This window comes from Macaca thibetana, chromosome 12 (assembly GCF_024542745.1).
Source record: "Macaca thibetana thibetana isolate TM-01 chromosome 12, ASM2454274v1, whole genome shotgun sequence".
Taxonomy (NCBI): Eukaryota; Metazoa; Chordata; class Mammalia; order Primates; family Cercopithecidae; genus Macaca; species Macaca thibetana.
The window spans coordinates 83628909-83650255 of record NC_065589.1 but is presented as its reverse complement, the minus strand read 5'-3'; the positions used below and the strand labels follow the sequence as shown (position 1 = coordinate 83650255).

The following is a 21347-nucleotide window of genomic DNA, read 5'->3' as shown; positions in this document are numbered from 1 at the left end:
AAAAAAGAGTAACTTGAGAATGGTCTATATTCCTTAAGCTCTATAACCAGGTTTTCTTTGTATGAAGTGTAACCTGACACGAATCTACATTTAACTTTGTGAGACATTATGTGGAAAAATTAGATCAATATACATAACCTTCTGCTAATACGCTAAAGCTATCTACCAATGCACTGACAGTACAAATTTAAAACATTTTATATTTTGTTTTTTTTTACCTTGTATCCTGTTATTAGACCTGGATCACATACAGCAGCTGAGAGGAGCCTCACAAGCAAGTCTTGTACTTCACCCATGCTGTCCCCTATATTTAGCAATCCCTCTTGAAGAACACTCAGGTTTGGAACATCAATATTCACATCAAAGCCCAAAACTTTACCAAAGTTTCGTAAGAACTGCACCACCATGAGACAGTCTGAAAATGTACTTCCAGAGAGAACAAGTCCTGGAATACGAGGCAACTCTGGCAAAGGCTGAAAATAAAATAAAATATAAATAAAATAAAAATAGCTTAATTTTCTAAAAGCCATGATTTCATATCTTCTAAAGTAAAATAAGCTGCTACCTTTTTTTTCCCTCTTGTATTGTACCAGTAGCTTCCTTTGGGATGCTAAATTCTCTGGGGGCATTTCTGTAACCCCCATGGAAATAAGCATAGTGTCTTGAAGTATCATCATACAAGTAAGCAACCATTAACAAATTTTGGTTGAACTCAATTATGAACTTAGATTTTTGTAAAAGAGACATTAATTTTAATCAGCTTGCATATTCAATCAACTGACATATCCATATTAACAAAAACATGAATTATATAACTAGAGCAAAAATTAAATAAAATATAAACATTTTATAAGTACTTAACCATGGACATACTTATAGGGGCATGTGTACCAATTTCTTCTAATGATGATGACATTTAAAAATCATACTTTTTTTTGTAGCTTAGAAACTAACAGCATGCATCTGTGGGCTCTATGGTTGGAGAAAGTGGTATCATCTATGGCTAATGAATGCAGATAAATAACTAGGTCCACATAACTAGAAGCCATGACCCTGTACATAAACCCAGTTATAATGCAACTAAAGGTCTTTAGGTTTCCCTGTATTTAGGCAAGTATTAGCTTCAGTATTAAAATTAGCTATCTCTGTTGCTATTTCTCAAATATGCTCACATATTAACATTTTAATGACTTAATTGCAGTACCAGTTGTCATCAACATTTTAAAAATTCAATAAATAGGTAATCTAAATTAAAAATATTTTGCCCATTAATGAGAGCCTTAAAAAGTACTTGATATTTTAACTGGAAAAAAAGTGACATAAATATTTCTATTTAACTGAATTGGTCCTTGTTCAAAAATATTTCTCCACCCTGCATTTATTGAGGTAACCAGTTGAGACTTTTTCTGTTAATACTGTGTGGAAACACAAAACTATAGATAATAGCTCATCTCATACAAATATTTTATATTCTTCTTGAAAACCAGTTAATTCTCATTCTCCCTTTTTCTTGAACCACATGAAACATACACATTTCTAGGTAATTCTGAAAATTTATATAACAAAGCTGAGCTAATAAAATATGGCTTAAAATGAACTTACATATTTGATATAGTACATATGAATTTAAATGAAAATAAAAGATACAAGAAAATGAAGCTCACTTAGGATTTAAAAAGCTTGATCACTATGAGCTTATAAAATGTGTTAACTAATTTATATACCCATTCTCTGCTTAGGAAAATTTAAACATTCAAATGACTAAAACTAGTAAGTACACTCTCATTTTTATTTAGAAGCATTTATGCTAAGTAAACAAATAGCATATTAATATAGTTCAATCCATTTTAGTGTACTAAAAGTTTGCTTTAAGCACTTTAGAAAAGAGCTTACATAAATCAAGAGATAACCATTATTTGCATATCATTTGAATATTGCATATAAGTAAATACATATCCTGCTAAGGAAGTATAATAATATAGAGATGAAATGCATTATTGATATTTTTCTAGAAGTACCATCTTCTTAATTATAGTCAAAACATAATTGATTTTTACTCAAAAATGTATGAAAATATGCTGGTTGCCAAGATTACAGCAATCTTTCTAAATTTATACTTTTATGTATTTCAGCAACATTACACATCTGTGAAGCACTATGGAAGACAAAACACATATGAGGTACTTTCGTTGGACACAGTTTCTTGGCTTTCAGGATGATAAACAGTATAGGCTCTGGAGTTTAACAAACCGGAGTTTGAATCCAAATTGCCATTTATTAGTTGTGTAATCTTGGGCAAGTTCCTTAACCTCTTTGTGACTCAGTTTTCTCATATGTGAATGGGAAGAAATACTAACTCCACAGGATTATATTGAAGATTAAATAAGAAAATTCAAATATGTGCTTAGCATAGTCCTAGCATGCAGTAAACATGTTTAATAAAGGTTTGTCACCTAAAGCACTGAAGGAGGTCATAGATTATAAATCTGAATTTATTTAAATATCTATAGGGGTGTGGGGAGGAGTTAAGATTTTTCTGTGCCTGGAATCCCAGCACTTTGGGAGGTTGAAGTGGTTGGATCACTTGAGCCCAGGAGTTCAAGACCAGCCTGGGCAACATAAGAGCCTATCTCTACAAAAAATTAAAATAACAAACCCCAAAAAACTAGCCAAGAATGGTGGCAAGTGCCTGTGGTCCCAGCAACTCAGAAGACTGAGATGAGAGGGCCACTTGAGGCTGGGAATGAGAAGTTGAGGCTTCAGTGAGCTATAATCCTGCCACTCCCCTCCCTCCAGCCTAAATGACAGAGTAAGACCCTGTCTGAAAACAACCAGCCAACCAACCAACCAACCAACCAACCAACCAACCAAACAAACAAAAAAACTGCCATTACCAGCACAAGAGCTCCAGAGAGGTGTACTGGTAGCTATCTAGGAAAGGCAAATTGACCTAGAGTTGGAAATTTACTGCTATAGTTAAAAATGAAAGGCTTTCACAATAGCAGCTCTGGCAAAGAAATCAGGTAAGAAAACTGGAAAAATTAAACTTATAAATGGAAATGGTATACATGACGTATAAATTACCTTTTGGTCCGCTAAGCACATGTCTTCATTAGGCTTCTTTAGTTCCTTTGCCATTTCTAATTCTAATCTTCGTTGCTCTAGTTTACGCTCTTTATTTAATCTTTTCTCATCACGTTTTTCTTGCTTCAACCGTTCTTTTTCCTTAAAAAGAAAATCATGTACACATATTCTTCTTAATCATTATATATGTTGGAATAAACTTAGAATTATGTAGCAACAATGAATTATTTTGCTTTTCATTAATCTTACTCTCTAATTTTCAAAATAATCTTATGACTGTATATATTTAATATATTAGATTCAACCTAGACTATTTTGTTACTCAAAATTTGTTCAATCATTTGCCAAGTTATAAGAATAAAATACTTATTAATAAAAGCAGATACATAAAATGCACATGGGCAACTACATATCTTATTAAATAGTTATTAGTACAAATTTTAGTGTGGCTCCAGGAAGCATATGATTTACAGTAGGAAAATGGAAGTACACGTTTGAATGTGCAAAAGCAGTTCTTTCAAAGTGAATTAGCTAGTCTTAAGATAGCACCTGTGATGAAAGAAAAATATTATTCACCACCATAAACAACACTTAAGAGAGGCAATGTCAAAAGCATTAAAAATGTTCTGGTAATGGCAACAATATGGAAATAACTGACTTGTCTCTCTGTTGTAGGGAATGACTTTTTGTTGGAGGAAGTGATTTTCTATTATAATACCATTATCATTACTTTTTCATTCTATCTCAAGTATAGCTCTCATTTATTTAGAGGAGAAATAACAGTAGAATCATCAGTCAGTTCTAACCTATTACCGCACATGTGCCACACATTGCTAATTGGTTTACTTTTGTAAGGCTCATTATATCTCTTCCTTGATTAAAAGTCTTTCGATTTTCTTTTTTTTTTTTTTTTTTTGAGACGGAGTCTCGCTCTGTTGCCCAGGCTGGATGCTGGAATGCAGTGGGGCGATCTCGGCTCACTGCAACCTCCACCTCCTGGGTTCATGCCATTCTCCTGCCTCAGCCTCCCGAGTAGCTGGGACTACCGGTGCCTGCCGCCATGCCCGGCTAATTTTTTGTATTTTTCAGTAGAGACGGGGTTTCACCGTGTTAGCCAGGATTGGTCTCGATCTCCTGACCTTGTGGTGCACCCACCTCGGCCTCCCAAAGTGCTGGGATTACAGGCGTGAGCCACCGTGCCTGGCCGTCTTTCGATTTTCTATCAAAATAAGGTCTAAGTCCTTACTTTTGAATTCCGGACTCTTCTTTTCTAATCTTACCTCTCATATTTTTTTCTGTGTAGGTTTAGAATTTCCTATTCCTGATGAACATTTATTTCCTTAGCTGCTTATATTGGTTCACTCCAATCAAGAAGTTCATTTTTCCCATCTTGCATATTTAAATCTTAAACACTACCAATTTCTATTACATTTCATAGCTCCTAACTCTGACTTTAACACAGCACTCATTGCTTTCTGTACTATATTACTATTTTTGCCCATATTCTAATTATCTCCATTTCGATTGTCACTGGTAAGTGAGCACCCTGACTGCTGCTGGAGGGAATGGCCAAGAGGGAGAAAGAGAGGAGTGGGGAAGAACATGGGACCAGAGAGTAGAGAAAGTACAGTGTGTTTGAAAAATTGTTAGCAGTTTCAAAACTGGAGTGTAGGTTGTGAGTTGAATAGTTGCTGAATATTATGATAGTCAGAGGGCCAGATCATAAGGGACGTCTTATATGACATGCACAAGTTACTGTTCATTTTTATACTGCCTCTGAATTTCTGGGTTATTGATTCACGCAGACATTCTGGGAGGACAAACTATAAGGAAACTTATGAGATTGTTGACACCAGCAAAGTTTTATAATTAATTTTACCAATTATAAACCAAAAAGCAGTTTCTGAGGTTTTGATTTTCAAATCAAATTATTAGGTAATAGCCTGAAGTACTATTATTACTAGCCCTTACAAAAGGGCAGCAGAGTCACTGGTAGAATAATTTTTTTCCCCCTAGAATTGAAATTTCGATTCTTAAACACATGAACTGTTGCTCTAATAACTTTCCAAAGAAGGGAAGATTTAAGTTTTTGGTTCCTCACTAGAGTAATGAATTTGGATCACTAATAGAAAAAAGCATATTAAATATCTCTTACTGATTTGAAAGTAGATACTGTAAAATTTTCTGCTGCACTCATATGCCACATGATGTTTGTCAATAAAGAATTGCATGTACTACAGTGTCTATGCCACATAGCCCAGTGTAGCAGTCTATACCATCTAAGGTTTGGGTACGTCACTCTATGATGTCTGCACAATAATGAAATTGATTAATGACACTCTTCTCAGAATGTATTGTCATCATTAAGTGATACATGGCTTTACATAGAGCTAACTCAGATCTCTTAATGATGTCCATAACAGCAATTATAAACATAATAATTGAGATTACTAGTTACTAGTTGTTAAAAATAGTTACTATTACTTTTTAAAAAGTGTGACACTGATGCTCTTTTCACTGTGTCAACTTCCCATTGGTAGCAATCCTGGAGGTACATACATACTCAATAGACACACAGGCAATAAGCTAGAGTGCACGGAATGCCATAAGTATGGATTATATGCTTGGAGTATCAATTTTAGCTGGTGATATGCAACACCTTTTTCCAACTGAAAAAGTATAATATGGAATAGAATGCAAAAGTCACATTGATATTTATGATAAAATGGAGATTTCCAAAAAAATTATAGAAATCAGTGTGACCTTTATCAGTTAAAGACAAGCATTTATTACTGTCTACTATCAGGCATACTTTAATGGAAATGTGGAGTCTCTCAATTCAGTATGAATTGTATAGAAGTAATATAAATTCTGTGGTTATGGTACAAGTTTACTTTCAAAGAGCCAGAGCTTCCAAGGTCCCCTCAATCACCAACTAATATTTATAATGACGTATAAAGCCAGTCACAATCTAGCCCCACACAAGTGCTAGTCTCACATCTCACGATTCACAGTGGATTTCCCATGTTCCAGCCACACTGTGTGACACACCTGTGTGGAGAAGACAGCACAGCCCCTTTGAATTTACTGCTTGGATGAATAATGACGATGAAGCAACAACAAAGCCAAGATGGGCATGTACACGAGGTTAAAATGGCTAATACCCTCTTTGTACCCCACCCCCAGGTCTTGTTTAGTCACAGTACTATACCTCTGTATATGCCATTCCTAGTGTCTAGAATACCTAGTTCCTTCACAAGAAGTCTGTATAAAGCCTGTTTTGTTTTTTTTAAAATTTTTAAATTGTTCCCACTTTTTAAAATCGTTCCCACAACTACTTTAGACATGGTAGTACTTCTTGTTTTTGAGCTTCCATATAACTTATTACAGCATTTGTGGCACTGTGTAGCAATTATTTCTTTAAAGTTGATCTCTCTCACTCAAGTATAAGCCTCTTCTAGAGGGCAGAGGAACTTATTCACCTGTTTCTTCATGGACCTATTCAATTCCCCCCTGGACACCTGGAAAAAGTTTTTAATTATTTTATCTTTCTCTTTGACTCTTGAGCCTGTATCAGTCCAACTTTCCTCTCCCACTGGTCTCCACAGTCTAAGTATTGTTCTTACTTCTTATTACAGTAGTGATATGACTGTAATAGATACGTTTGACATACCATGGCATATAAAAATTATTTGAGCATTTATAACTTTGCTGAATGATTAATTCTTCAAATGACACAAACTAAAATTATGGTAACATTTTGAACTGGTTATTAAATGAATTCAATAGGCAATTTCTTCTTCACTTTTAATATTTTACTCTGTGGGCAAACATAATTGCTGTCTTCCATTTTCAGTTAAGAGTATTTAGAAACCTTGAATCCAAAAGTGGAATTAAATACATTTATTAAGAATATTTAGATTACGTTTAGAAATTTAAAAATTATCTAAAGTATATTTTTCTAACACCTACTTCAACATTATTAATTTCTTAGCCATATAGCATGTACTGTGATTTGATATGCTTGCAAATAGATACCCCTCCCATAAAAATTAAACAGATTTATTACCCAATAATTTTGCCAAAAGCTAAAGTTTAAAGTAGCAGCACTACTTAGGCCAAAAATGAAGGCATGTAAATTTGTATAGTACTCTTGCTCCTAGCGGAAGAGTAATCTATTTATCTACTTTTTACCTTAGCCTTTTCTTGACAAAGTAAGCTGCCTTATTATGAACCTATATCTAATTTCTATAATATTATATTTTGTTGCTCTGTCAAATAATAGGATTTTACAATGGAATTTTGTGATTTTCCAAGGTCAGTTCATAACAGACCTCTGATTTGCCAGAGATAAGACATATTAAACCTATCCTAATATGAAAAGAAAGTTAAAACATATTTTATGTTAATATTGGTAAAACCGCAGGACAGTAACTTAGACTGTCTACCAATGACTACAAAATGTAGCTCTGGATTTTAGATTAACTATAAAGAATTCCAAGCGATGGGTTCGGTGGCTCACACCTGTAATCCCAGCACTTAGGGAAGCCGAGGCGGGTGGATCACCTGAGGTCCGGAGTTTGAGATCAGCCTGGCCAACACGGTGAAATGCTGTCTCTACTAAAAATACAAAAATTGGCTGGGTGTGGTCATGGGCGCCTGTAATCCCAGCTGCTTGGGAGGCTGAGACAAGAGAATTGCTTGAACCTGGGAGGTGGAGGTTGTAGTGAGCCGAGACTGCACCGCTGCACTCCAGCCTGGGCAACAAAGAGCGAAACTCCATCTCAAAGTAATAATAATAATAATTATTATTTTTTTTATTTTTATTATTACAAGCAAAGCAGCATGCATCATCCTAATTTTTTTTTCTTTTTCCCTCTATCCCTACCCAGTTTTCCAGATACAGAAATTCTTGAAATAAATATGGGCTCTTGGGTTATAAGTCATTTATAATAAAATATCTTTTTTATCATCGTAATTATATATTCTATGAAGAAATATAATATATAATGGGATCTTTTTGTATCAAAATCTTACTAATATCTTAGTTAAGAAGTCAGTCAAAATTTCATTTCAAAGTTGAAACATCTGTTGATAGCAAATGCATTAAATTTAGATTATCCTAAAGAGTCTGGTTTCACATAGGGTGAAAATTTAAAAATCAATTTTTTATTTACATGAAAAGATTATTTTAGGGACTCTAAAACATAAATCAAAGGATTTCCACAATTCAATAGCACAATAACAAATACAAGAATAAATTTATTGTATTTTAGAATTATTTAAGTTAAAAATCCAAACAAGAAATGTAGTAGAATGGCCCATTAGTGTGAAGTTTATAACTTATAGATTGCAAAACAGGCCATTTTGAAGAGATCATGTTGCACAGAGACTTATGGTTTTCGCATTTGATGATTCTACCGGGTCTCCTAGGTGTTTGTTCTAGGCATAATCAGAAGAAAACATTTCATTTGACAGAAATCTGTACTCCAATTTAAAAGACAAAAATATAGTTTAAGAGACACAGGTTTACCTCAGGGTACAGGAAGGATAAAAGTGCAAATAAGATTAATAACACAAGCCATTTACAGATGACAGATGTAAAGAACAAAAATGACACTGCTTTATGGGCCAATATTGACTGTGAGTATTTCAGGTAATTTTTTTAAAAAGGCCTATTATTTTTACATTTTAATTTATATTTATAAATTATAAAAATTAAAGGAAAAAATCATGAAGCACATGATTCCAGAAACCCTAAAGATACTTCTTATACTTTATAGATACAAAATACTTAAAAAGAATAAAACTTTCCACTTATCACATGTTCTTACAAAAATATTACATGAAAAATTCTGTACTTATTTGTATTTTTTCCCATCACTTTGGGCATTTATCATTTCTTTGTGTTACAAACATTCCAATTATACTCTTTTAGTTACTTTAAAATATACAATGAATCACTGTTGACTGTAATCACCTTGTTGTGCTATCAAATACTAGATCTTATTAATTTTATCTAATATATTCTTGTACCCATTAACCATTCTCTCTCCCCCCAACACCCCACTACCCTTCCCAGCCTCTGGTAACCATCATTCTACTCTCTATATTCCTGCATTGTTTGTTTGTTTTTGAGACGGAGTCTTGCTCTGTCACCCAGGCTGGAGTGCAGTGGCGCAAGCCTGGCTCACTGTAACCTCCACCTCTCGGGTTCAAGCGATTCTCCTGCCTCAGTCTCCCAAGTAGCTGGGGCTACAGGAGTCTGCCACCATGCCCGGCTAATTTTTGTATTTTTTAGTAGAGATGGGGTTTTGCCATCTTGGCCAGGCTGGTCTTGAACTCCTGACCTCATGATTCACCCACCTTGGCCTCGCAAGTGCTGGGAAAACAGGCATAAGCCACTGTGCCCGACCATATTCATTGTTTTAATTTTTAGCTCCCACAAATAAATGAGAACATGTGAATTTTGTTTTTCTTTGCCTGGCTTCTTCTACTCTAGTTCCATCTGTGTTGTTGAAAATGACAGGATCTCATTCTTTTTTTTAGCTGAATAGTACTCCATTGTGTATATGTACCACATTTTCTTTATCTATTCAACTGTTGATGGACACAGGTTGCTTCCAAATCTTGGCTATTGTGAACAGTGCTACAATAAACATGTGAGTACAGGTTATCTCTTTGATATACTCATTTCCTTTCTTTTGGGTATATACCTAGGAGTGGGATTGCTGGATCATATGGTAGTTCCATTTTGAGTTTTCTGAGGAACCTCCATACTGTTTTCCATAGTGGCTGCACTTATTTACAGTCCCACCAACAGCATATGAAGGTTCTCTTTTCTCCACATGCTTGCCAGTATTCATCATTGCCTGTCTTCTGTATAAAAGCCACTTTCACTAGGGTGAGATGATGTCTCAATATAGTTTTCATATCCTTTTCTTGATGATCAATGATGTTGAGCATCTTTTCATATACTCCCTTGCCATTTGTATGTGTTCTTTTGAGAGATGTCTATTCAGATCTTTTGCCCACTTTTAACTTGGATTATCAGATTTTTTCCTATTGAGTTGTTTGAGCTCCTTACGTATTCTGGTTATTCTGTACTTACTTTAGATAAACTATCTTAAATATTATGTAGGATAGCTACTATTACATAAATGTCTCCTAAATTAAAATTGACATTGTTAATTCTAGAGTTACAGATTTTAATAAGTATAAAAACAACTCTTTCCAAAGTCTACTTTTTTACATGACATTTAACATTCCACTTTTTTTTTTTTTTTTTTTTAAGACAGAGTCTCACTCTGTCACCCACACTGGAGTGCCGTGGTGCAATCTTGGCTCACTGCAACCTCCGCCTCCTGGGTTCAAGCAATTCTCCTGCTTCAGCCTCCCAAGTAGCTGGGACTACAGGTGCACGCTGTCACGCCCGGCTAATTTTTTGTATTTTAGTAGAGATGGGGTTTCACTGTGTTGCCTAGGCTGGTCTTGAACTCCTGAGCTCAGGCAATCTGCCCACCTAGGCCTACCAAAGTGCTGGGATTACAGGTGTGAGCCACCACACCCAGCCCCTGAATTTTTTAAATTTAATTTAAAAAAATTTTTTATCTTTCCTATGGTGCTAAACGTTAAATTGTTTATATAGAATAATTTAATATTTGTTTATAAAGACAATTTTAAAATTGAAATAAAGTACATTTGCATAAGTATTGTTTAAGTATCTTTACTATTTTGTCAACTAAAAATGTGTTTGCTTAAAAACTGTCTACATGTGCAATTTTGCTTTTTTTGTTTTTACCAAATAATGACTGGTGTAAATATGTAATTATGAAATATTCTTTATTACTTGAATCATTATGCCTTTTTTTCTGCTTTCTAATTGTTTATTACATGACTTCTGAAACCTGAAACTTTCTTCCATTTTATGGCTTTGTCTCCTAAAGTGCTGACAAAGTCACTCTGTGATAGATACACGTTTAACAACTTTTTGCAGTTTATTGATCATTGGGGAGACATGCAGAAGATTGTGTTAAAATTACTATGGTTGATTATTTAGTTAATATGAGTAAATTGATTATAAATTTGTGACTGGTATAGTTTGAAGTTTTCATAATGGAAACTGAAGATTTTGAGTTAAATGTTACTTTCTCATGTTGCTTAAACCAACCTTGTTTCTAGGGATTAGTAATAATGAAAGCAGATGTATTTCATATTAAATTATATTAGAAAATAAGCTTTTTGTATTCATGAGGCTAAAGACTATTTCTTACATTATGAAAATATTTATGAACTATGATGATATACTAATGGCCCTTTAATGTTAATATAATAATAAGGAGATAATTTATATAAATCTGAGAATTTTTTTACTAATTATAAATTTGTGTAATGGAAAAACTATAAAAATTAGATTTCACAACTAGAAAACCAAGAGAAATTTGAGAGCTTTTTAGTGAAAAATATACTAAAGTAGTACTAAATCCAAAAGATCAGTGTAGTGTACACAAAGAATCACACAAGTGGTGTTTTTGTTACCTCCTTTGATAGGTGTGGGGAGTTTCTTCGAATAATTTCAGGTAATATAGGAGATTTTTAATCAACAAGGTGAAATCAATTTGTTTTTTAAACTTCATGACTCATTAAACACTATTCATAACATTTTCATGGGTGGCAGAATATAAAGCCACAATGTGCCCATTGTTGACATTCCATGAGTTACATCTTGTGCATGTTAAGTAATAATGAGGAAATGGGCAAGTACATATAGGAATGCTTTGTTAATACTGAGGTTTATGTAAAAGACTGGGCGAAAGTTTTGATCGTTGTTAAAAATAGGTCTTTTATTGCCTAACCACTTATACTGTTCATTTTATCTCTCTGATATGATTACTGCATCTTGAATATTTTGTTTTTCCCACAGTATCTAATTTAATCTTGGGCACATACTAGTAGTTTGAAAGATGAACAGTTGATCACAGATCTATGGGCACCACTCATTAGAGCAGTGGTCCCCAACCTTTTTGGCACCAGAGACCAGTTTCATGGAAGACAATTTTTCCACAGACACAGGGGTGGGGTGGTGGGGAGGATGGTTTCAGGATGAAACTGTTCCACCTCAGATCATCATCGTTAGATTCTCATTAGGAGCATGCAACCTAGATCCCTCGCATGTGCAGTTCACAATAGAGTTCATGCTTCTATGAGAATCTGATCCTGCCACTGATCTGGGAGGAGGTAAGGCTCTGGCATCTGGCTCAGGTGGAGGTACTGGTCGGAAACCCCGGGGACCCCCGCATTAGAGGAACACAATTCAAAATCAAAATGACTGATAAAATTACCCAGTCCATGAGTCCTGTTCATGGGTCTATGGCAGATGATAACTTTTTTTTTTAAAGACAGAGTCTCACTCTGTCACCCAGACTGGAGTGCAGTGGTATGATCTCTGCTCATGGCAACCTCTGCCTCCCAGGTTCAAGTGATTCTCCTGCCTCAACCTCCCGAGTAGCTGGGATTACAGGTGTGTGTCACCAGGCCTGGCTCATTTGTTTTGTGTGTATTTTTTAGTAGAGAGGGAGTTTCACTACTCCATCAGGCTGGTCTCGAACTCCCGACCTCAGGTGATCCTCCTGCCTCAGCCTCCCAGAAGTGCTGGGATTATAGGTGTGAGCCACTGCACCTGGCCAATAACATTTTAAGAACTCAATTTTATCTACGAAATTTTCTGAAACATTCTGATTGAGGATTATTTGTGGCATATGTTATTGCATTGTTAAATAATAGTTCCTTGAGTGTTTGACTGTAACAAAAGAACACCATCTGGAGAAAAATAAAATAAAAAGAGTTTTCTATCATACAAAGAGAATTACATAGAAAACATAATAATATACTCAAAATTTAATGATTGTTTTGTACTTAATTTGATTTTTTAGTTCTGCCACAATCACTTTAATTTTACCCTATCCATTCATTCATTTACAATTTTCTAGGCACCTCCTATTTACTTGGTTCTAACTGAGGCACTGGCAATACAATGGCATAGACAGACAAGAGTCCTGTTCTCATAGATCTTATATCCTGGGAGGAACTAGCCCACAAACAATAAGATGAGTGAATGGTGTGGGGTGTAAGATAAAGCAAAATTAGGTTTCTGGGAAGGCCTTTTTTTTTTTTTTTTTTTGAGATGGAGTTTTGCTCTTGTTGCCCAGGCTGGAGTGCAATGGCGCAATCTCGGCTCACTGCAACCTCCGCCTCTCAGGTTCAAGCGACTCTCCTGCTGGCAAGGCCTTTTTGAAAAGTTAACATTTGATTGATGATTGAACAACAAATAGGAACCATCTGAATATTTGGTGGAAAAACACCAATAGCACAGACCATTCATTCAGGAATAATAACAAGACAAAAATGACCAGAATATAGTGCACAAGGGACAAATTGTATGAAGTAAAACTGGAGTGAGAGGCAGAGGTCAGTGGGAAAATGCCATGGTGAGGAGTTTGAACTTTGTTGTAATTGCAATGAGAGTCCCCTGGATAGTGTCAGGATATGATCTGGTTTACTTTTTGAAAAGATCACTTTAGCTGCTCTGTAGAGAATGTATAGGGAGTGCTGAGGATAGCAATAATGAGAACCGAGAAACCAGGCTCACTCTTTCAGCCATTAGAATTTAAGTAATTAATTTATGTACATATGCATTTATTGGCTTTATTTTGGTTCAATATTTTAACACAGTTGCCTTACCATTTCTTTTCAAAGTACTTATGCTTAATATGTCCAGCCGTATTCACAACTTGTATTGTTCCAATGTAGGTGGGTTAATTTTCCTGCAGCTCTTCTCTCTTTATCTGCTACCTGATTTTAGACTTACAAGTACTTCAGATTTGTGGGTGAGTATTCTGTATTCTACTTCCACTTCTTTTTGCTCAGGACAAAGGTAGCTAGGAGAGGAAGAGCTGTACCGGGTATCTGGAATCTCTTTCTCAGTTTTATTGGAAGAACTGTAGCAGATTCACTCTATTTAGTCAAGAGTATATCCTTTTCCTCTTGAGAGGTGCTCTTGAGCTTTGATGGATTCTTAGAATATCTAATTTTAATCAGCTTTATTTATCCTGTGGCTATCACCCTCCATTCAACCCAGATCTTCCTCACCTCTCTGCAGCAGCTTCCCCTACTCTCCCCAGGCCCTAGTGGGCTAATATGAAAAACCAGCGGGAGGGTTCATGTCTTTGAGGCCTTTGGGGTGCCTCTTTCACCTGGATATTCCCTCTCTCAGATGATCTCATTCTTACTATTTTACAGGATCTTCTCTTCTAATGAATCCTAGTATGCCTGAAGATAACGTTTTGGATTATTTTGGTTAGCTTTCCTCCCTGCCAAGAAAAAACAGAATGGCAAGCCCTGGTTCTTTTTATTCCTTCTTATAAAAAAACAAAAAACAGAAAACAAACAAACAGAAAAAAAAAACCAAAAAAACAAAACCCACAATTGGTAGGGAAGAACTTGTCTCTTGAGGAATTTCCTAGGTCTTTTTCCTGAATTACTAATTGCTCCCTCCATTTCCATCTCTCCAGATTGAGGGAATTAGATTCAGTGTTCAGGCTTTTAATTAGTCCCCTTCCCTACTCTTCCCTTCACTGTACTGTTTCCATAACGGAATACAGAGCAGCCCTGCCAATTCCTGGAATACGTTACCTCTCTCTTTCCGTGACTGTCATTTTTCAGAGATTATGGTTATATTTCCATGCACAGATGTATAGATTCAATTATTATGTTAGGTATAGTGGGTGTCAATAAGCCTGGGTAACCAAAAGGTTAGGGAAAAAAAGACAGCAGGAAAAGTGTTGGAGTAAAACTTCCATAACCTTTAGGAAAAGTCACAGAAAGTGATTGCTGTAATATATGTTACATGCTATGTTAAGTCTCTGCTAAGAGGCAATCTATGTCAGTAGTTCGCAACCTGGGATGCATCTTGCTAGGCCCATTCTATACATATGTAGTGTCAATGGTTAGGTACTATGTGGTGCCAGGCACTGTTCTAAGAACTTTACACACACAGAGACACATATCCATTTAATCATCTCTTCAGTCCTACGAAACAGAAATTAGTATTATCTTCATTTTATAGATGAAATGAATCACAGAGAAGTTAAATAACATGCCCAAGGTCATATAGCTGGAAAGTAATGAAATCGGAATTCAAATTCAGATAATCTGGCTACTGTGCACAGGTTCCAAAACAATACACTTATTTTCTCTACACACCAAAAATCTATATTGCTAATTTAAGCTAGAGCTGAGACCAAAATACTGAAATACAGGCCTCCCAACTTCTAGATCAAACAGTATCATTTTCATTAATTCTCACTTATTAAATGCTTATCTCACTCGATAATCCCATAATCCTAGGAGGTACGTATCATCTCAATTTTAAAGAAATGGCTTGAAAATGTAAAGCAAATTGGTGGCAGAACCAGCAGGGGAATCTGTGTCTTTCAACCTCCAAAACCCCAGTTATAATGACTCTATTCAACTGTTTTAATACAGAATGTTATTCCTTTGTAACATATATCTATTTTAACCTTTAAGTGATTTCCATTAAACTCCAAATAAGCTCATTCTGATGTACTGCAATAATTTTCTTATTCTGAATTATCTGTTAAAAGTTACTTTAAGAAAAGTACTTAGGCCTAATTTTACATAGAGAATACTAAAGAATAATTCTTAGGGCAGGAATCCATGGTCGGAATGATTTGTGTTTGAATTACGACATACAGGACTTGTCTAGGCATGCTGTAATACTAGTTTTGTGAAACTCTGGTGTAATAAATAGCTACCTTTATCTAAACCAATGTCATTTACTAGACTAAAAAAAGACAATTAAAATCTTAGCCAGGAAAACTAACACATACATTGGAACTCTTCCTACATTCTTTTATGTTCTAACACTCAGTTGCTATCTCTAAATTTCTGGTTTGCATATGAAAGCCAGTAAATCACAACAAACCTATATTCTGAAAAATTTATATTTAGAAGAGCCAATGCCTTAGGAAAAAGTGTTACTTTATAAGGTAATATTTTTGTAGAAAGATACACTTACTTCTGCTTTTTTACGAGCCTCCATAGCTTTCATAAGCATCATGTGCTGTCGCCTTCGCTCTCGTTCCTATTAGGCCAGATAAAATGTGGAAAATAACTCAACCACAATTAACAGTTTGATTTTCCAATGGAAAAACAAAAACAAAAACAAAACAAAAACTCAGTATAGCATGTTTAGCATTTATAGACAAGTCACAGTAAATACTAAATATAAGACAAGAATGGCCAGTCTGTGCATGTTTTAGTTCAGGTTTAGAAAGCAAATACAAGAACAGTCAAAAGCAAAAAGGTAAAGCAATGAACATGGAGACAGTGTAAACAGAAGCATACAAGATTTACTTATGGTCAGTTGTGATGCTCCTTCAAAAGCTGGCAGAACGAAAAGCATAATGGTTGGCTGGAACAGGTCAGTTACCTTACATCTGCTATTAGAAAAACCACAAATACTATGGCCAATTAAACCAAAGGTTGTGTTGTTCTTAAAATTTTAGATCAGGAAGAAATTGATTTATAGTCACTTTAACTTCATGATTTTAGAGTTGGTTATTTTATTTCAACTACAAAATCATTTTGTAAATCCAATAAGCCACCAACAAATTAAAGATTTTTTAAGGCTTTTATACCAATTTAGTTAAACTAGTCTTGTTTCACATACAACACCAGTGAAATGGGATATTCCTATTTACTGATGTCTGCCACCTGATACACTATTTAAAGCCACAAAAGCTGCACCATGGGCTAACAGGTGGAATCTTAAAGGCACAGTATGAAAATAAGGTAAGCACTGGTTTAATTTGATAATCTCACTTTACTTTTAAAATAAAAAAATCACATATTTATAATATCTAATCGATTTTTTTGTTTAAGCATATTTGGTTTCTCCAAAGGGATATTTCCAAAATTATTTCTAAAATTTGTCTATGAAACCAGAATATATTTCATATTCTCTCATCAAGCAAACTCAAAATTCCCACTGTATTCAATGGCAGTTTTGCATCTAGAATGATGGGAGAATATTGGTCATAATTATACCTAATTGTATAGTGATCCAACTTTCTTTGTGACATCAGTAATGTAAATTTTTAGACAGCAGCCTTATTGAAGGCTTGTACAATTCAGTGTAAAATCTTGGAGATGCATCATACTTCTTTATAGACAGACAAGCAGATGTATGCAATGCACTGTGCTGTAAGCCATGCAGCAGTATGTAATATGACAGCAGCCAGTGCTACACTTTATGCATTGCTATGACAACCATATCACAACCAAATCACAATGCGGTGTTAGATGTACAAAAATAAACATACCCATACCATATCTAGTCTATGCCTCTCCAACTCCTGGTAGAAAGAGTTGGCACAACATTATGAAACAGAAATCACAGAGTCATAAAACCAATTTTTCAACCCCCCAAAAAGACACCAATACCAAAGCAAGGCAATAAACTGTAGGTTGAAGGAAAAACTTAAGCAGAAATTATATCAGAAATTTTAAAGAAAATATTTTGAAGATTTTCCCCCAAATAGGTTTAAGCAATGGTATAAAATGTACATTCAACAGTTGTATAACTATACATTACAGACCTGATGTTTCAGAAGAACAGCTTGTTGTCTTCTCATTTCTTTTTCCTTAAAAATAAGAAACTTTTAATACATGATTTTTAGAGAAGATTTAGAACATGCTAAAATTATTAAAAGTTCCTTTTCTGAGATTCTATAGTCTTCCATTAGGTTGAACCATATGAAATGGCCAATATTCAATAATTTTTTACTTATAAAATGTCAATTTGATTTTGTATGCTTCTACCCAACAAATACTTACATACAAAGTGTATAACATAGCAAATATGGTAGCAAGGATCTTTCTTCAGCAGTCATTTTTACTTAAAATTTAATGAATGACTGATCTAACTGCACATTTCAATGGCACATTCATTGAACTAACTAGCTAGATGGTCAGAGTCTATCAGATATAACCCACACATGTATTTTTTAATCAGTGTGATACATTATGGTGCAACCCTCAAATCTAGCCAATTAGAACTCTCTCCATTCTGAATATGAACTCTCAAATATACTCTATAATTAACATCATGTTTTTCATTTCTATACACTACATATGAATTAAAGTGATAAAAACTAGGCAATCAGTGTGAAATTTTCATGTCCACCTATGATTCAGGGCACCATTCCAAGGGGATGGGGCGTAAGGCAAACCATTCAAGGAACGTCACCAATCTCATTATTTTTATAAAGGTAAAATATGGTGAAATTAATATTAACGGCAAACATGAAAAGGTAGAAATTTAAAAAATAAAGTAAGAGAGTCTATGTAGAAAAGATAAACAGTTCCTGGCTTTACAAAGTATAACTGTGGTGGCTCTTTCCAGTACCAGTAGGTTCACCCAGCTACCCCCTTTCAGTATTCAGTTACTGGTGGATGGCAGGGTGGGGGAGGGGAGGAAGGGGACATCTCTCTTATACTCCATGCCAGGAAATCAGAACAAAACACCCCCAAATACTTGAAGTTAAAATAATTAAAAACAGCTAATTTTGTTATTGGTAAATAACAGTTGATGAGGTTTGGCTTTTGTTTCTGTAGGCTTTTCATTTTTAATAGATAAAACAGTTGCTGAATATTAACAAAGAAAAAGTTATAAAGGGGAGAATCAGACTGAGACACAAAAATAAACATACCTATACCATATCTAGTCTATGGCTAAACATAAACATAAACAACACACAAAACAGTTTTTTTGGGGGAGTCATTCTTATTTAGCAAAACTACATACAGGTATTAAGCAACAATTTGCATTTCTGATTTGATGTCTCCTAAAGAGCTCAAAGCATTACAAAAAAACCCTGCATAATAAAATAAAAATACACATACAGTATACATACAAATAAAAACATACATTACACACATGCTATATCTGCTAAACATATATTCAGATAGTCATTTTGAAGACATATTGTTTCATATAATTGATGCCAGTATAACATACAGTTTTTATTTTTCAAAAGTAAAAGCTCTGATTCTCATCTAAACTAACCTTTATTCGTTTCTCGGCCTCCAATAATTTGGCATTTGCTGCTTCTTCCTTCTTTTTCTTTTTAGCCTGTGCATGCAAAACAGGTCTCAAAGTCATGCAACAGCACCACTACAACTTGCAAATAATGTCAGACTTGAAATGAAGCTACATGTCTCACAAGGTACGAAACAATATGTAACATATATGGAGACAATTACAGATTTCCCCCCAGTTAACATTATGTTTAATGTAATAATTGTGTTTCTAATTTATAGGTTAGCATTAGAATACACAAAAATTTCTTAGATTCATAAGAATATGACAGCTTTTCTTCTTCAAGCTCTGTTAAAAGTCTGAAATAATTGAGTGTTTATGTTCTTTTACCTTAAAATTTAATCACAGAAAAATGATTTTATGTCATTTATTGTTTTTCTGATTTTAAAAGTAAAACATAATCACTGTAAAACATTTAGAAAACAGAATAGATTTTAATTGATAAATAAAAATTATTTCAAGAATTAGTAATATTTGAGAATGAACATGTTAACTTTATTTAAAATTTATTTTTAAATCTTAAAAATTTGAGATAAAGAAATTCATTATTGGATTATATCTTTCAAGTTAAGCATATTAGGTCTGATTTTCCCCATCTCTGTATAGTGTGGTTAAGTTCAAGTGTTTTTTTTTTTGTTAATAGAATGAAAACTTGTAATCTTATCTTTCATGAGTCACAATCTGACTATTAAGATCATGCTATTTATCAAACATAAGCTTCATAATCTTAAAATCATGAAATGTGTAGAAGTTTCATAACTACCTAGCAGTTATTGTCAGTTTACTTTAAAATAATATTTTCAATTTCTGGTTTTTAAAATTAATTTGAAATGGGTAAGAAAATATGTGTGTATTTCTAGAAGGAATAAAACTGTAACAGAGAAAACCTCAGTTATCTGGAGCCCTCAGGGAATAAACTGCTCTATAAGGCAGCAGTTTCCGGAATGGTGGAGAAGTTGTAATAATTTTAAACATGAAGTTTATTTTCACTATTTCAGATGGAAATAATTTTGAGACGTGACTGCTTAGACACCACTATGCCTGTGTACTGTGTACTGTGTCTAATTTGGCGTATTCTTGATGACTCAGGGCAATTATTTTGAACATCAGTCATACTGCACAGCTCCAAAGAGTAATGCCTTTGGGCTATTAAAGTTTTGAAAATTGCTTGCTATTCAAATAAAAGATTACAGGCTGTTGCTAGGCTTTTCAGTTCCTATACGTGCTAGCTGAAGTTTTCCTGTATTTTTTCCTTGCTATCTTTTGCCTATTACTTTTGCTGTTGCCAACAGATGTCCCCTCTATCTCTATTCTAATTAGCCTTGCAGGGAAGAGGGATATGCTAGAAATCAGAAAAACAATCTGATAAAACTTTGTACATTTAAGATTTATTTTTACTTTTGAAATGTTTACTTCTGTAAACATTTGTTTCTAAACTAAAAGTAAATATCGGACTATAAGCCCTAATGATTTTTCTTTTGTTGTTTACTTTTATAAAAGTAAAACATTTTAGCGCATGAACTTTATGACAACTCCATTGACTGCTCAGAAGTTTTCCTGTTTCTTTTGTCTCATTTTGTATATCTTTATTGTTGGGATTAGATTAGCTTGCTAAATAAGGCTCAGATAAAGTTTTATTCTATGCAGAATGTTTAAAGAGAGTATCTGACAAACGTGAGAAAACATGCATGTAAAATCTTTATTTTTGCAGACTTAAAAATATATGGCTATATTACTTTAATTATGTTAAATTTAAGAATTCTACCTCTAGAATTTGCTGAGCTCGAAGTTCTTTTTCCATTCTGATCTGCTGTATTCTCTTAATTTTTTCCTGTAGGAAAAGTTATGATAACTTGAGATAATAAACTGAGTAAAGAGTATTTGAGCAGAATCAAATAATAAAAATATAAGTACAAAATTACCAAAGGCGGGACATAAAAATTTATTTAGTATAAAATCATATATATTTTCATGTCTGAAACTAATATGATTTGATAAAGTTTCTCATAATTTGTAAAATGCAAATGCTAAATAAACAGAAACTCAGCGAAGCAAGCTGATTAAACTATATAGCCTGAAGATC

The 21347-nt window shown here is 34.2% G+C and overlaps 1 protein-coding gene across 31 annotated transcripts in view; it reads right to left on the bottom strand.

The window, feature by feature from the left end:
* BAZ2B (bromodomain adjacent to zinc finger domain 2B) overlaps positions 1-21347 on the bottom strand; it is a 413832-nt gene that overhangs the window by 72167 nt on the left and 320318 nt on the right. For 21 of the 31 annotated variants that reach the window (XM_050752835.1, XM_050752834.1, XM_050752839.1 and 18 more), the window contains 7 exons: positions 21030-21095; positions 19232-19297; positions 17763-17807; positions 17487-17519; positions 16181-16246; positions 3085-3225; positions 219-473 (listed from right to left, as the gene is read on the bottom strand). In XM_050752835.1, coding sequence (XP_050608792.1) covers positions 219-473; positions 3085-3225; positions 16181-16246; positions 17487-17519; positions 17763-17807; positions 19232-19297; positions 21030-21095 — 672 coding nt within the window. The remainder of the gene's footprint in view (positions 1-218; positions 474-3084; positions 3226-16180; positions 16247-17486; positions 17520-17762; positions 17808-19231; positions 19298-21029; positions 21096-21347) is intronic. The other 10 variants (XM_050752842.1, XM_050752856.1, XM_050752854.1 and 7 more) reach the window with 2 other exon arrangements.